Consider the following 17,318-nt stretch of genomic DNA (forward strand, 5'->3'; position numbering starts at 1 on the left):
TTGTGAGAGGTGTTGAGGTCTGTGTATTGTAGTGAAGCCCGAGATTATTACTTGAGGACAGTAAAAAGGATTATAAGGTGTATCACTCAGTAGAACCATTAACATTACCATTTAACATTGAAATCACCAAGTTCCTTTCATTTCATATAATGGTGAACAGTTGATATTTCCTGCTGCCAGCAAGCCCTAGTCTTAGGGAAAAAAAGGAATGTACCTAGTTGTAATTCATCGGTGCAGTGCAGTGATGGTAAGATGTCTCATTGGAATGATATATATTGGACTCCAGGAGATGCTGACTTTTTTGTCTAGGATAGTAGTATGTAAGGCAAGTTACTATTTAACTGAAAAGTGAACTGCAGAAATTCAGAAGCGTGGAGTCTATACTAGAAAGATAAGTATTTGTTCAGAAGTTACAAAACTAAGCATGAAGTAGAATGGCATTGTCAGAGAAGTATTCCATGTTTGTAACTTGGCTTGCTGGTTTGGAGAAATGACTAACTATAACTAAAAATTCAAGAGAGCAAAGCTACTTATGGGTTTTAAAATAAAGGGTCTCTATTTTCAGGCTAAATTGAGACCGTTAACCAGATTGTTCAAAGTGAATGAACAGTATAGAGGAAATTATTTCTATTCCTTATGATGATCAAGCTGAGACTGATTAGATCTGTTGGAATCTGTATTGATGTCAGTAGGGATCTCTGATCAGATGTGTATGGAAATGAACAAGTTAACTGAGATTTTATTTTTCAATACTGGACTGCATAGTATCTTCAATGTTTTAAGATAAATATAACATTATGATCTTGTAGAATATGCAAAAATAGAATTTGTAGCCATTTCTTAAAACATTTTTGGGTCAGAGATAATTCAAAGATACAAGTGCATGTTTGTTATGGAGGAGGTCCTGGTTCAATTCCCAGTGTATAATGATCCCCTGAGCACTGCTTAGTGTGACTCAAAACTGGGCTAAAAACTAAAAACAACCATATATCTCTCTGTATCGTTTATTTTGAGATACTAATTATTTGTGAATACTTCACACTGGTGATTATCAATGAGGCGAAAGAAATATGGAATATTCTTAGGGATTGCTAATCTAATTCACTTCCCAATAAGTAGACTGAAGCATGCCAGTTTGTAATGAATAAATATAAGTTTACCATATATTTATCCACACAGTCTTTAGGGAGGGTGTTGGAAAGCTGTATCCCCCAGAGCCAGTGATTGGGATTGGGTGGTAAAAAGGAAACTTTCTTTAAAACAAGTCTTAACCTGCAGCTCTGAAAACATTATTTTTCTCTCTAAGTATTGCTTTAGTAAGAAAATTGCACTAAAACTAAGATTTGTTGTGTTGCTCTTTGTTGTTGTTTTTTGTTGTTTTGGACAATACCCTGAGCAGTGCTCAGAGCTTAATACTTTGCTTAGTGCTTGGGGGGGTTACTCCTGGTAGAACTCAGGGAACCTGTCGTGCTGGGGATCAAATTCGATTTTCATGCATGCATAGCATGTAGTTCGGCCCTTTGAGCTCTCTGACTCCAAATTGGGCCTATTAAAAACATTACACGTGTAAAAGCTTCTCTTTGCATTCTATAACTTATTGGGGAGGGCTCTCAAGCTGTGCTTAGTGCACAGGGAGCTCTGGGAACACTCATGGGGACACTTGGCCAGTTTGTGCTAGACAGTTGAATGGATCCAGTATTGCTGGGGACCTGCCAGAGCAATACGATGCCAGGGATTGAACTCCGGTCCCTGTGAACATAAGATTGAAGTCCTGACCATCGAGCCATCTCCCTGGCTCTCCATTCTGTAGATTAGTTGCTGTTTCCTTTTCCCTTCTCTCCTTCGATTCTAATTGCTGCTAGAGTTAATTACAGGATTATGATTTATCCAAAACTCATTGGACACAAGCACTCATGTATTTTTGTCATATCGTTTCAGCATTGTGCTTTGTTTTCACCTGACCTCGTTTTCTTCAGCCTTTCCTTTTTCTTCTCTTCTTAGTTTTTCCCTATACCTTCCACTAAGCTAGAGTTTTCAACCTTTTTACACCACAGTGTAACATTGGTTTGCAGAGACTGGTACTACAAAATTGTATCATAGGTAATTGTTCGTGTCCTTGATCTCTTTTCCCACTTCTCCTTATAACTGACACCTAACTCTTCCTTAGATGCCCTAATACCCTGGTAATCTTAAAAAAATTTTTTTATTAAACTTAATTAAATTAAAAAGTTATTGTGATTTGCATAGTTTACTCAGAGTTAAATTTTAGGAGGACAATGTTCCAACAGCAATCCCATCACCAGTGTCAACTTCCCTCAACTAGTGTCCCCAAGTTCCTCCTACTCTCCAGCCTGCCTCATTGGCATACACGCTTTTACATTTATTTATCGTAGTTTTTATCTTATACTTGCAGTATGGTTTATATGGGGCTGGAGCAATAGCACAGCGGGTAGGGCGTTTGCCTTACACGCAGCTAACATGGCCGACCCGAGTTCGATTCCTCTGCCCCTCTCGGAGAGTCCAGCAAGCTACCGAGAGTATCTCGCTCGCACGGCAGAGCCTGGCAAGCTCCCCGTGACGTATTCGATATGCCAAACACAGTAACAACAAAGTCTCCAATGGAGACGTTATTGGGCCCGCTCGAGCAAATTGATGAACAACGGGAGGACTGTGACTGTGACTGTGACGGTTTATATAGTTTGTATTTTACATGTATACCTTTTATATACATGTATACGCTTATACCACACCTCTGCAATACTTGATACACTTGAGGCACCTGACCTTCACCCTTGGTATGGCCTGTCCATTTCTTCTTACTTCCCCACACCCCCACCAGTTTCTTTCCTCTCCTGTTCTTTCTGTGATTAAGGTCAAGAGTAATCTGGTACTCCCCCATTTCAACTGAGCATTCCCTCCTCCTGTTGTTCTTCTGTATACCACAGATAAGTGAAATTATCAAGGTGTTTGTCATCCTTCTGGCTCACTTCACTCACTGGCATGCGTTACTTCCCAAGATAGACAGAAAGTGAAGACTTTGAGAGGAGTTTCTAAGTTTCTTGCACTTAACTTGAACGTGACGACTATTTTCAGGCTCACGGTTTAGACTAAGGCAGATGTTTCTGAGTGTATATGGACAGTATTGAGAGCAGAACTGGATATTGTTTAAGTGTAGGTGTGAAAATTAAGGGTATTACTCATCTAGAAATTTTGTCCTATCTGTCCACTGGGAATACCTAGCTTGCAGACATGTTTTCTGCTGAACAAAACCTAGTAATAAACGACATGATGACTATCATAAAAGTGAACTATGTAGTTGATTTTCAGGCTATTCATAGCACTAGGCAACACCAACTTTTTTTTTTTCATGCAGAAATGAGGTGGCTTTCAGAGGAAAGGTTCTTTCTTGCCTTGTTGAGCTGAGAAAAGTTAAAGCAGTTTCTGCAAGACCAAAAGCTCTCATGTTTTTAGAGCCTTTTTTAAAAAGAAGGGTTTGGTTAAGTTTGAGTACATGAGTGGCATCTATAGCCTTCTCAACAAATTTACAGTTTCTTCCCATGGAGTTTACATAAATACTTGACAGATGAAACAAGAAATGAGAATACTGAGAATTACTGAGAAATGACATGGATACATTTTTAAAAAGCTGGTTATTTTGAATATCAATGTACAAGAGTAATAAATGGAATTGTTTTCAGTTTAGCAAGAATTTTTTATTGCTGCTGATGTCAATGAGAAAGTCACAATAAATATTAAGTGTCAGCATTTCAGGTTCAGTATTTTTTAATATTACCCAGAAAATGAGGATGTAAAAAAATTAATGCCCCTTCCTATTACTAAAGTAATTCAAATTTCTGCAAGACCAAAAGCTCTCCTGTTTTTAGAGCCTATTTTTAGATAAATGATAGTTTGGTTAAGTTTGAGTACATGATTGGCATGGTCTCCAATGGAGACGTTACTGGGCCCGCTCGAGCAAATCGACGATCAACGGGAGGGCCTTTACCTTACCTTTTACCCTTCTCAACAAACTTACAGTTTCTCCTCATGGAGTTTACATAAATACTTGACAAATGAAACAAGAAATGAGAATAAGGGTAAGTCTTTTTTTTTAAGTCAGCAGCTAAGACCTAATTTATTTCCTTATACTATAGTTTTTTTTTTTTTTTGCAATACCCAATAGTACTTAGGGCTTATTCCTGGCTCTGCACTTAGGGATCACTCAGGAACTATATGGGGTGCTGGGGATCAAATCTGGATTGGTCCTCCTTGTTGTATTATTACTCTGGCCCTCAGCTGAGATTTAAAACAATTTCTACATTTTTATATTTGGTCCACCCCTCTTCCCTTCCCCCAAACTATTGTACTGAAGGAGTGAACTCAGAATCAGGTCAAATAAATGACCTGTGAGCATGGACCTTTTCTAGGGAGGGACCCAGATAGGTCAGATACAACAGTTCTCTGGAAATGTGCTAGTGGAAGCATCTCCCTTTACATCTTATAGTTTTTGCTGAATTAAACAGCTATCATGCTTTTAAGGGCTTTTGTTGTATAAGCTACTTGAGAGCTTGCTATTCTTATCAAGATTTACCTGGCTACATTTTGTATAAAGACTTCTGAAAAACTTCATGTTGGTGAATTTGCCAGTACTTTTTAGTCCTTTTATGGAAGAGTGAATTCTGGTATTCTTTTTGTTATTCTATTATACTCTATTTCCTTTTCTTCCTTCTTTCTTGCCTATTTTTTAAAAAAATAGTAATAGACTCTCCATCTCTCTCATTGTCTCCTGAGGTGCTAGGGACTGGGGCCACTAGGGTGACACCCTGTTCTTTGGTATGCTAGAGGCCTTATGGTGACCAGGGTAAAACCCAGGGCCTTGTAAATATAGCCCTGAGACTTGAATCTGCTCCATGGTCCTGGACTTTATTGTTTGATACAGGGACTGCACTGCAGCCCAGAGCTACTTCCCAGCATGCTTGTCCTGGCAGGTTAGTGCTTGGACCTCATGATGCTTGAGACCACTAGAACCATACTCAGAAGTGCTCAGGGGGTCTTGCGGAGCTGAGGTCAAATTCAGGGTCATGCACATCCTGAGCATGTTGCTCTGCTACTTGAGCAACATTCCTGACCCTAAGAGTACATTTCTTTTTGGTCATCATCCCACCCAGCAGCTCTGGGGAGCCTGAGGCACTTCACCCAATGTTCAGGAGACAGCAGAGCAACACCACACCCTGATGGTGACGCATGCAGTACCAGGGATGATACCCAAGGCTCTCTGTTTACACACGCTGGGGAATGTTCTTCACCCACATTTTGTCTCCAAGCCCCTAGACTTAATTTCTTTGTTTATTTTGGGGACACACTCAGTAGACTTCAGGGTATTCCTGGTGGAACCCGGGTCAGCTACCTGCAAGCAAGCCCCCCTACCTGCTATAATATTGCTTTGGTCCCTAAACTTATTTTGTAAGATCAGTTCTAGTAATATATTTCTGTAATATATTACAGAAATACCGGCAGAAGTGTAGAGAAATCTAATATATTTCCTCAACCTCTCTTATACATGTGATTTCTTCTTTTATTAATATATTGCATTTGAGTGATATATTTGTTACAGTTGATGAGCCAATATTGAGACATTTTACAGAAACCTGTAATTTACATAAGGATTTCCTCTTAGTATGCACGGTCAGTCTCTGGGGGCATTACAAATGCATAATGACAGATATTGATTATCAAAGTGTTATGTTATTACTCCCATTTCATACATCAGAAGAATGAAGCACAAAGTGACTTGCCCTGGGTATTATATAACTGACAGAGGTGAGATTTGAATTCAAGTAATCTGTGCAATAATATAAAAATGAGTAAGGTATAGTTCTATTTTCAAAGGCCTTGCATCTTATTTAAAGTGATATGTAATTAGATTTCTTCAGCGTATGGAGAAGGTTAGAAAGAGCTTCTGGAGGATGAAGCAGTTGTTATACTAGGAGAGGCTATAAGTTGGATATTATGGTGGAAGGTCTTGAAATACAACACATGGCATAGGAATTTTATTTAATAGACACTAGAGAATGTTGGAAACTATGAACCAAAGATTATTTCAATAACTAACTTTTTTAGCCAGAATTTTAGCCCAAATCCAAATGCAGGGCTGGTTTGTTTACATGACTTTGATTGTTCTAGAGGCCAGTTCTTTATTTCTGCACTCAGTAATCACCTTTCTTTGAAATATTTTAAATTCATTAGTTTTGTATCTGGTTCATATTTATGTCGTATAGATCCTTATTCCTTACCTGATTTTCATTCTGCTGGGAAACTGCTGCCCAATTTTCTTTCATCCTCGCTTTCTAGACTTTTACTCACCTGATAAAATAAAAAGCAAATTTTATTAATTTACTTAATGAATCACAGTGAGATGAACAGTTACAAAGATGTTCAAGTTTGGGTTTCAGTCATACAATGTTCCAACACCTATTTCTTCACCAGCATACATTAAAAACTAAATTTTAACTTGCTCATTAATTGGAACTTTCTAACATAATAACTTCTAGATTATAATTCTAAAATAGTTATGTTTATTCATTCTTGGTAGTTAAAATTTTCACTTTTTGCCCATTTAGTGAATACAAATGAGCAAACAAAAAGCAACTGAGGAAAAAATAACACAAAGTCCCTTTCTTTGTGGAAGTTTTAGCTTATAGATTGCATGCAAACTTATGTACATGACAAGCATTATGATTGAGGCACAGTAGAGAGCTCTATAAGGACACTTTTGGCAGTGTACCAAGTCCTACCTTGAGAAGCTAAGGAATTAAGTCAGTCTTAAAAGGTAGGTATATTGATAGATCAGTTCAGTTTGGGCTAGTTGGGACTGTATAAGCTATATTTAAGTCTCTTTTTCCTGAAAAACATATCTGCAACTTTGTGCCGTTACTCTTCATTTTTTTTTTTTTTTTAGAATATGATAGCCTTTCATTTCAGTCAAACTTAAACCTTATATTTTACAACTCATCCTAGGAAAAGCATCTCAGGAAAATTTCCTTAAGTATGTTAACTTTAGAGCATCTTATCTCTATTAATCTGCCAAGAGATACTGTGTTTTGTGTTAATATGTTGTCAACCTTCTGTTATTGAACATTTTTAATTTCTCTAAAATTAAGATTGTCCATCTAACCAATCAATTCATTGAGAAGTATTTAAAGTTTAATAATTTGATTATGTTTTGCCATTAGAAAGAAAACAATTATGTGTGAATGAATTGAAGTCTTTAAATTTGACAATTTTAAATTTCTTAATAATATTGCTAGAAGAAAAATTGTTTAAAGAAAAATCAGGCCTGAAATCAAGTATGTTTCAGAGAAAGTAGCTGACAGAAAAATAGTCTTTTGGTAACCAAATTCATATTTGAGTACTTGAGAATTTAGAGATTATATTTGTTACAAGCTACTTCTAATTGTTTAACATGGTTGGAATTTAATGTATTAAAATTTACCTTTAATTTTGCTTTGGGACAGGGATTGGGGTTCGGGATGAAACATCCGAAATATGGTGGTGGGAAGGTGTAATGGTGGTGGGATTGGTGTTTGAATATTAAATGTAATCAAATACTGTGAGCTACCTTATAAAAAAATAATTAAAAAAATACAAACAAGAAAAAATAAATAAATAAATTAAATTTGCCTTTAATACTGTTGTATTAACAGTTACTATTTGAGAAGTCCTTTTTTGGTGATTTTTTATATTGACATTTCAACTATGTTATAAGCTCTTCTTTTTAGAACCAGCTGGAATTTTGTGTTCAACACTCTAAAGTTCAGTGTTTAAAAATTACCGTTACTATAGATTTTAGTTAAACATTATTTTTCATGTCTATAAAACAAATTTTTCCTAGTTTCTGCCCCTATTCTTATTCATCATGTTTATTATTACATGAAACTATAGAGAAGTTTAACATTTTAGGCTCTATTTTAAAATTGACTTTTAAGTGTAATTTAATATCAGGAACTATGTGATGTGATATGCATTGTGAGTAGTACAAAAAGAAAAGAAATCTTAATTGTCTATGGACCTTACAAGAAAGAGGAGTTCAGGGTGTGTCCATAATGAGAATTACTGTGAGTAGCATAGTTATGGGACTGAAAAAAAATCTGTGAAGTTTAAAGTGGAATGCTGAAGAGTAGAAAATTAGTGTATATAAGAAAATTCTGTATGATTTTTACAAGTATTATAGTATTTCATGATTATTTGTAACAATTTAATTACCTTTATTGCTTCCTGAAAATTAAATTGTATACTTTTTTCCAACTTCTCCTACCTCTCCCCTCCATTCCAGAGGCTCTCCTTATCGAGATTCTCCTTTGGGTCATTTTGAAAGCTATGGAGGGAGTCCATTTTTCCAGACTCAGAAGATGTTTATAGACGTACCTGAAAATACGGTGGTTCTGGATGAGATGACCCTTCGGCACATGGTTCAGGATTGCACTTCTGTAAAAACTCAATTACTCAAACTGAAGCGTCTGTTGCATCAGGTGAGTACATAAGGAACTTTTTTTTTTTTTTGCTTTTTGGGTCACACCTGGTGATGCACAGTGGTTACTCCTGGCTCTGCACTCAGGAGTTACTCCTGGCAGTGCTCAGGGGACCATATGGGATGCTGGGAATCAAACCCAGGTCAGCCGCGTACTCTCTCTCCAGCCCCGGTAAGGAACATTTTTAATTGTTTATTGTATTTAATTTGCAAAATGGATTGATTGTACCCTTTAAAAGAAAGTTAATTGGACTTCTTTTAAAGTCTCTTTAGAGTTCTGTAGAAGTGATGCCTGTAAATAGTATGTAATAGAAACTTTTGTGGAAGTGAAAATGGGATTTGGTATGATGGTTTCAGCACAGTCCCCTTACAGGGCTCTTTTATATTTGGTAAATGACTTTATCTGCTTTTGTTTTCTTATTTATCTAATACCTACATTGTAAAGTTGTTGTGAGAGCATTAGAAATAGTTGTAAATTTTATGATCTGTACCAGAAATTGTAGGTATTTGGTCATAATTGCCTTCTACTATAATTTCAGAAAGTGGGAAACAGGTTTTTATGTATACATTGTCATATAATTTCAATTCAGTTTGAAATCTTCAAATTTTTTTCCACAATTTTATTTTATTTACATGTTTTAGAAAATCTAACTCATAGCTCTGATGTGACTTGTCTAAAGATACGTGGTTGACTGATGATACAATCTAGTACCTGAAACAGTGGTATTTTGTTTTGAACATTTAGCACTTTGAGGTAAGGTAGATGTATAATATAAAGCTAAGAAATAAAATACCAATTTTTAATTAAGGATAGATTTTCTTTAGTTTTAAGACTATGCTTGTCTTTTGTAGTCTGACCAAATTAAGTTCTAAGCGATGGTTTGACAAAGAACAGTACCTTCTCTTAACTTATTTTATGGGTTGTCTCCTTGAGGCTGATACATTGTGGCTACATCCCTCTCACTAGACCTCTCAAGTAGTGCTCAGGGAACCAGGGACTTTCCTAGCAATATTTAGCCAGGCCATGCAGACCTGATATATATCAGAGGTGCTTTAGAGCCGCCCCAGCACTGCTTGTGGACCTCCAGGGCTACTCCCTGAGGTACACAGGGACCATGAGGTGCTGGTGATCAAAGTCAGGCCTTGTGCATGCCAGGCATGTGTTATTTTGCCATTAGAGAGGTGGAGTTTTGTGCTCTTTGCAAGAATTTTAAAAGCACTGACAATATTTGTTTGGGCCTACTAATCAGAGATTGATATTATAGGGAGGAGTCACTTTCATTGAAATATAAAACATAATACCCTCCAAGATTTGCCTGTACAATCATGCACAAGGAAAGAAAGTACATATGTAAAGTCTAGGGCTGGAGCGATAGCACAGCGGGTAGGGCGTTCGCCTTACAAGCGGCCAACATGGCCAACCCGAGTTCGATTCCTCCGCCCCTCTCGGAGAGCCCGGCAAGCTACGAGAGTATTCGATATGCCAGACACAGTAACAACAAAGTCTCCGATGGAGACGTTACTGGGCCCACTCGAGCAAATCGACGATCAACAGGAGGGCCTTTACCTTTACCTTTACATATTCCTTTTTTTTTTTTTAACTTTGATATTATCACCTCCAGTAGCTTCCCGAGTAATTTTGAGGGGGGAGGTGAGGGCCACCCCTCACCTGGGTGGCCTGGGTTGGACTACACCTGGCAATGCTCAGTAGTTATTCCTGGCTTTGCACTCAGTTCCTCTTTACCTTTATTATTCTTAAGAAAGTTTAATTCAATAACTTATTTACCTTGTCAGAATTTTTATATATCTGGAAGCAAAAGAAAATGCTTAATGAAAACATAGAGCATAAGAATATAAAACTCTTAAGTTCAATATTGTCAGAACCAAAAAAAAAAATGAATTATTTGGGCTGGGATTGTGGCTCAGTGGTAGACATCCTACCTTGTATAATTGAGGTCCTGGATTAAATCCCTGATACCACAAACACAAAAAAACAGACACATACACGCAGACACCCCTAGAGACATCTAGCTATATATCTTTTCCTCATATTTCTTTGACTAATTTTAGTCACATTTCTTACAAAGTCCCTAATCAGTTAGTCAGAATATTGGCTAGAGCCCATGAATCATGATTTTTGCGCTTCTGGCCATTTTTCCTTCTTGGCGAAGTGAATAATAGGCATTTCTTAGAGTTTTTCTCACTGAAAGGATTTGCCTGAAACTGCTCTTCTTCCAGGTTTTCACAGAAGACATTGTAGTGGTACATCTGTACACCTAAAGCAGACCTCAGTTTTCTCTTCCTCTATCTGCGCAATAGGGAATTCACCCTGTGTGTGGTAGTAGAGGGAACGAGTAAGTTATGCATGTGATGTCTTACATATTCACACATACACAACATTTTCACACCCAACTGTATGGCTTCATAAGCAATAAAATCCCTAGTTCATGCTGGGTATCTTCATGCGGCATCATAACTTGGTGACCCAAGGTTATAAGTATTCATACACTACTAAGATCCAGCAGTGGCCAGAGCTCTTTCACAAAAGTTACCCACGGGTGTAACAGGGATGGACTTCAGAATCATTCACATCCCCATCGAGATTTAATTAGAGATGCCTACTGAGGTCTCTAAGCAGTATCTCTGTCTTATCACGGACACTTTCAAGCACCATGCCTTCTGCTGGCTCATATGGCCCAAGTAACAGAACAGCTTACACAATAGCCTAGATCTGTTGCAGAGTCGTCTGGGCCCTACTCAAAATTGGAGGCTTATTTAGGTCGCTTGGTAAATGGGCTGGAATAATTCTAAGGAGGGAAATGTTCTCTTCAAAATTTAAGAAGGCCTACTTGGCATTATACATGTTTTTAATGATTGTAGAAAGATCCATGTACAATAAGAAAGTATATCTCAACATGCCCAGGGTCCCTATTCCTGTTACATGGCCTTCTTTCTCTGCAAATAATTGCCTATATTCCCTTTATATTTCTGACAGGTAAATTGACAATGAGATGGTGTTATTCCAAGTAATTTGTGCAGGAGAATGCTATTACTAGTCTATTGAAAGTTTAAATGACTTTAGCAGCATTAAAACCAATACATTCCACTCTTCTACTTACTGAGTGGAAATTCTTATGAGGCCAGCTGTAAGTTCAGTCATAAAGACCAAAGTGATAGTACAGGGTTAATTAAAGATGCATGCTTACATGTGGCTAACCCTGGTTCTGTTTTCTGCATGATGATACCTTGAGCATTGCCAGGTGCAGCCTGGAGGTTCCCAAGCACCCCTGGGGTGTAGACCAGGAAGCCCCCTGCACCACTGGGGTGGCCTGAGTAATCCTTGGCACCATAGCATGGGGCAGTGGGGACCTGAGGAGAGGAAGGTGGGTTCACTGGTAATGGGCATATGTTGGAATTATGTACATGAAAAACCATCATCAACAATATCGTAAATCATAGCACCTTAATCAATAAAAGGATAAAGAAACAAGTAACACTGTATCGTCATGCTCTAATATTGGACCCCCTGGCAAGTTTGAATGACTGGAAACCATTGGGAGGGGCCCTGTTCCTCCTGGCACCACTTGGGAGCCTCTCTACTCAACCCTCCCCCTCCCCACAACACACCCTTCCCAAAATCCTATCATAGATTGGAAACAAGTTCGTGGAGCAAAATTGTCGTGTGGATAGAACTGTGAAAGACGAAGCATAAAGCTGCTGTCTTGACCTGTAAAAGACGGATTCAGGGAGAGAAAAAAAATGTAGCCAAATAAGGTATTTTATTTCTAGTATGTGAAAGAGAAAAGTTTCTCTGGGGAATCACAGAGAAATTGGAATACTAATAATTTCCTGGAAATTGAATTTATAAGGTGAACAACCTTAGTGAGATAAGTTGGAATTACTCTGAGCAAAGGTACAGGTTTAAGAGCCGTGTTTCTTTCAATGACTGAGGGGAATTGTGTAGATACTTAAAACTTACAAAGAGAAAAACAGAACAGAAGAAGTGCTAATTTGGTATTATGTGAGATAACTTCTAATACAGCTTTTTAGAACATTTATTTATAGGAAAGAAGTAGGCATATATGTATTTATTCATTCATTCCTTGCTGCTTTGGGGACCACATCAGGCCTCAGGGTTTACTCCTAGCTTTCTGCTGAGGCATCACTCCTGACCATGCAGCAGGGATTGAACTAGGGTCACCTGTGTGTATTAGCAAGCTCCTTAAACTTGCTGTGCTGTCTCTCTGGCACCGGAAAGCATTTTAAAACCAGGGTTTTTTCATTGTTTTAATAGGTCTCATATTGTATTACCTTAGGGTGTTTTTTTAAAATAAGTTTTTAAATGATTTATTGTGGTAAAATTAGTTTGCATCGTCTGTCTTTGGATAGCTGGGTTGCTTCCTTGTCCTGACATTGAACTTAGCACTGCAGTCAACCTTGTTATGTGTGTTTTCATATTCATGTTTTTTGCGAGTGGGTAGATAACAAGAAATTAATTGGTCATTAATTGGTCATTGCTTTACAAATTGTACTTTTAAGTTAAAAATATATAATGTGTAGTCTGGGGGTGTGGCTTGAAGTGAGAATATGCTGTCCTGGATTTGATCACTGAAAGCCCTTTCCTGTCCCCTCATATACACTCATCTCACACCCCTTACCCCCCGCCACACACACACACACACACACACACACACACACACACACACACACGTTTTCATTTCTTCCAAATGAAAAATCTAAACAGAAGAAATTCATGAATTGGATTTTTTGAATTGTATAGAATCCATTTGTATCATAATATTTGGTGGGGTTCGGTGATACAGCTCAGTGTTAAAGCCCTTGAGTGCAAGCATGAAAACATGAGTTTACCGCCTTACACTTCCAAGTGTGAATTCCAGTGTTTTTTTGTTTGCTTGTTTGTTTGGGGTAGCTCCCAACACGGCAGTAGCAGCAGCAGCAACTGCAACAAAGGGAAGGACAGGGTGGGGGGGAGTTAATAGAAATGCTTTCATGAGTTTGAAAGGTAAATTTTCCTTTTCAGAGTCCCTTTACAATGACCAAAGAGATAGTACAGTAGACAGAGCACTTGCCTTGTACACTCCAGCGCAGATTCCATCGCGCACACCCCGTGTGGTTCCCCCAAGCCCTACCTGGTGTGATCCCTGAGTGCAGAGCCAGGAGTAAGCCCTGAGCACTCCAAAGTAAACAAACAACAACAAAATGCGAGATATATCTAAATCAAGCTTTCTAATACTTAAACAATTTCCTCAAATATATATTTAAAAATCATTAGGTTTTTAATTCCCTGGTAAATTGCAGCAACACTCGAACATTATTCTTAGTGTGGATTCTATGGTCTGTTGGTGTGATGTGATTGCTTATACATTTAGTGTTGTATTTAGCAAAAAGTCTCTTAGAAAAGGAAGAAAAATAAGTCTCTTCCTCCTCCTCGGCCTGCCCTGCTCCCTTTCCTATGGTGCTTCTCATGGTTGTGTTGTAGCATCTCTGAAACACAAGGGAGCTTTGTTGACATCACTGTTGATGCTTGTTGGCAGAGATTGGTCAGTGCTGCCAGCTTTTCTGTTAGTCACTTCAAATATCCATGTCCATCGCAACAGCTCTGGAACTCATAGGGAGATCCCAGTTTTTGCAAACTCATAGAGGACCCTCTTGGGTAAGATAGAGTTTGTCACAGGATTTTCCAACAATTTATTATATGGAGGAATTATATTAGAACAAATACCTTTATGGTATGTTGGAAAGAGAAAGTGGAAGATGGTTTGCTGAATATTAGCCCTATATGCCTTATTTTATTTTATTGAAGCTAAATAGTTTTTTTGAGTGAAACTCACTTAGAAAGATGAGGGGAAAAGAAGAAAGGAAATACATCTTGAAAAGAGAACATAGGCTTCTCCAGAATGGAAAAAAACAAGCAGAGATATATAGAGACAAGGAAGTGAGTTATGTGTTCAAGGAAGAACATGGGCTTAATAAAGAGCAAGCCTTTATAATATTTATAGGATATAGGACTTTTTATCTATCTTTTTGAGTCTTTAGTAAAATATTAATGATACAAAGCTAATGTAAGTTTAATTGAAATTAGTCTTCAGAAATCCTAACTGGAATCTGTGGAACGAGTATACTTAGTACAGTATCCTTGAATACTTGAACAATCTACTGGTTATTTATTAATATTTTTTTGCAATAGGATGTTAGAATTTTTGTGTATTTTTGTTTATAAGTTGTGCATAATGCAAAAATAGAGTAGGAGCAGTGCTCAGCACTTCTTTGTGTTAACTCCTCCATATGTGTAATGTGAACTGATAACATTGCATGCATATTTATTTAAGTGATTTTTTTCAATAAGTGTTTTCTGCCCATTTTAGACTTAAAAAAATCTTATAAGTTCTTTTAAATTCCTTTTTAAAAAGTTTTTTCTCAAAGTATTTACTAATTTTGGCTGGAACACTTGCTTTTCATCTTGTGTGTGTATGTGTATGTGTGCACTTCACCACTGAAGTCATATATGTATGACCACTGAGTCATATATCTGTTCTCCTAGTTAAGTTTTAATTTATACTGCTACTGGTTTATGTCAGTGTTAGAGAGAGAAATGGTAGTTGGAGACAATATACTCATGATCTTTAACTTTCTTATACTTTGTTAGAAACAAGAACTTTCCTCCCTTTGAACTCTCAGTCTAGATAGCTTGAGTGTTACTGTTGTTTTCTTTTTAATTTGAGATGTAGCACTTGATCACTTGATACCCTGTTACTCATCGATTTGCTCCAGTGGCCCAGTATCGTCTCCATTTTGAGATTTGTTGTTACTGTGTTTGGCATATTGAATACGTCACGGGCAGCTTGTCAGGCTTCGCCGTGCGGGTGAGATACTCTCGGTCACTGGCCGGGCTCTTCGAGTGGGGTGGAGGAATTGAACCTGGCTCAGCTGGGCTGGCTGTGCGCAAGGCAGACGCCCATCCGCTGTGCTATCGCTCCAGCCAGTGTTCGATTCATTTACATAATAGTATAATAAAGAAGAAAAAAATTACTTCATGCTTAAAGTATCCTATTTCAGCATCTCTGTTTTAGTTTCAGTATTTCCATGATCTGGGAGATTTTGATAAAGTCACATGTGCCTGAGAAAGATTGCTGGTAATGCTCTTGAAGGTTGTTCGTTTATTGGGTATCCAGGGCAGCTTATATACTATCTAAACAAAAAGTTACTGAACCATGCTTATTTTGTCTCAGTCTTCCCACAGTATCATAGGCAGCTTTTCTCTTTTTTTTTTTTCCCCCAACTATGGCATCCTGCTAACCTTGGTTATTTCCTGTGGCACCCTCTCTTACTGGCTGGCCCCCTGGTTTTGTGGCATGGCCCCCATTTGCATGATTTTCACCTGTGGCCCCACTGGAATAAATTGAGGGATGCACAGAGAGCCTTATAGCACCCAGTTAAGACACTGATCTCAAACATGTTCTTCACTGTTTCGTCTTTCTTGAAGTAATCAAAAAATTGAACTTTCTGTGAATCACTGAACCTACCATTTCTTATTTATTCCTCGCACAGTCAGGTTAGGAAAAGGTAGACCTTAATTAGTATTGATTAGTGTTAGTATTAATCCTATCATATTCTTTATTGTGGGTAAGGACAGGTTTTTCCCAGCTTTTTAGTTTGAGGCATAATCTTCATCCAATAAATAGCTTAAAATACCCATGTTAAATGTACAACTTAAACTTTCCTTATATGTGCTAATATTCACATGTAGTCAAGACAGAAAATTTCTGGTATCTTAGTAGATTCCCCCTAATGTTCCTTCTTAGTATTTATTTCTTCTGAGTCAGCCACTGTCCTCTCATTTCTAGCACTATAAATTAGTTTTGTTCTCAGGCATCATACAAAAATGAAGTAAGCAACTTAAATTCAGATGTGTTACATTTTTACTGACATGGTTTATCTGACCAGGTCTTGTTTTGAGGTTTTTAACTCCTCCATACTCAAAATATTACATCTAAAGGTAAATTCAATTTGACTTTCATATTTTTCTTACAGATCAGATCATCTTAAAACATTCTTTAGGAAGTCTTCTCTGTTCCCTTTACCGTTTTCGGTTTTTTTCAGTGGTTCTCTGCTTTATTTGACTAGGTAATATTTCTTATTTCCACAGATTACTCCAGTTCTTACTCCAGTTCTCTTTTTTGGCTCTTCTGCATATTCTTCTGTCATCACAACCATGGAAAGGAAATTTCTAAAATACAATTCCATATTTGTTCTTTGCCAGGCTAACATTTGGTATAGAATAAATTCATGTTGAACTGTGGTTTATAGAACTACAATATTGGTGAACTACAGAATCAATCTCTTGTCAACCTTTTTTCTTGTTTTCTTTGTGACAGCATGATGGAAGTGGTTCCTTGCATGATGTTCAACTCTCATTGCCATCCAGTCCGGAACCAGAGGAGAGTGATCAAATAGTTAAGGTAGGATGACGAATGACTAAGAAGCTATTCTGAATTTTTCAAAAGCCATTTTTATTTAACAGATAAGATATTTGATAATATAAACAGTAAGACCTACAGTTTTGTTGACTTGGGTTTGTATCAGGTTTGATAATTAACCCTTTAAGACTTTTTCTAATTGGGAGCCACATGTGGTTCTGCAGAGCTTCTCTTGACACTGTGCTTGAGGATCGCGCCGTGTGGTGCTTGTGAGACAGGGAGTGCTGGTGATTGAACTTGTACCTCCAGCATCTAAAACATGTTCTCCAGCCCCTGGGGCTTTCTCAACAGTCTCC

At 37.6% G+C, this 17,318-nt stretch overlaps 1 protein-coding gene across 4 annotated transcripts in view; it reads left to right on the plus strand.

Annotated features, from left to right (window-relative positions):
• CCSER2 (coiled-coil serine rich protein 2) overlaps positions 1-17,318 on the plus strand; it is a 130,184-nt gene that overhangs the window by 78,246 nt on the left and 34,620 nt on the right. For all 4 annotated transcript variants that reach the window (XM_056130495.1, XM_056130493.1, XM_056130494.1 and 1 more), the window contains exons 7-8: positions 8,330-8,525; positions 16,921-17,004. In XM_056130495.1, coding sequence (XP_055986470.1) covers positions 8,330-8,525; positions 16,921-17,004 — 280 coding nt within the window. The remainder of the gene's footprint in view (positions 1-8,329; positions 8,526-16,920; positions 17,005-17,318) is intronic.

The sequence above is a fragment of the Sorex fumeus genome, unplaced genomic scaffold (genome assembly GCF_029834395.1).
Source record: "Sorex fumeus unplaced genomic scaffold, SorFum_2.1 ptg000078l, whole genome shotgun sequence".
In the NCBI taxonomy this organism is placed as follows: Eukaryota; Metazoa; Chordata; class Mammalia; order Eulipotyphla; family Soricidae; genus Sorex; species Sorex fumeus.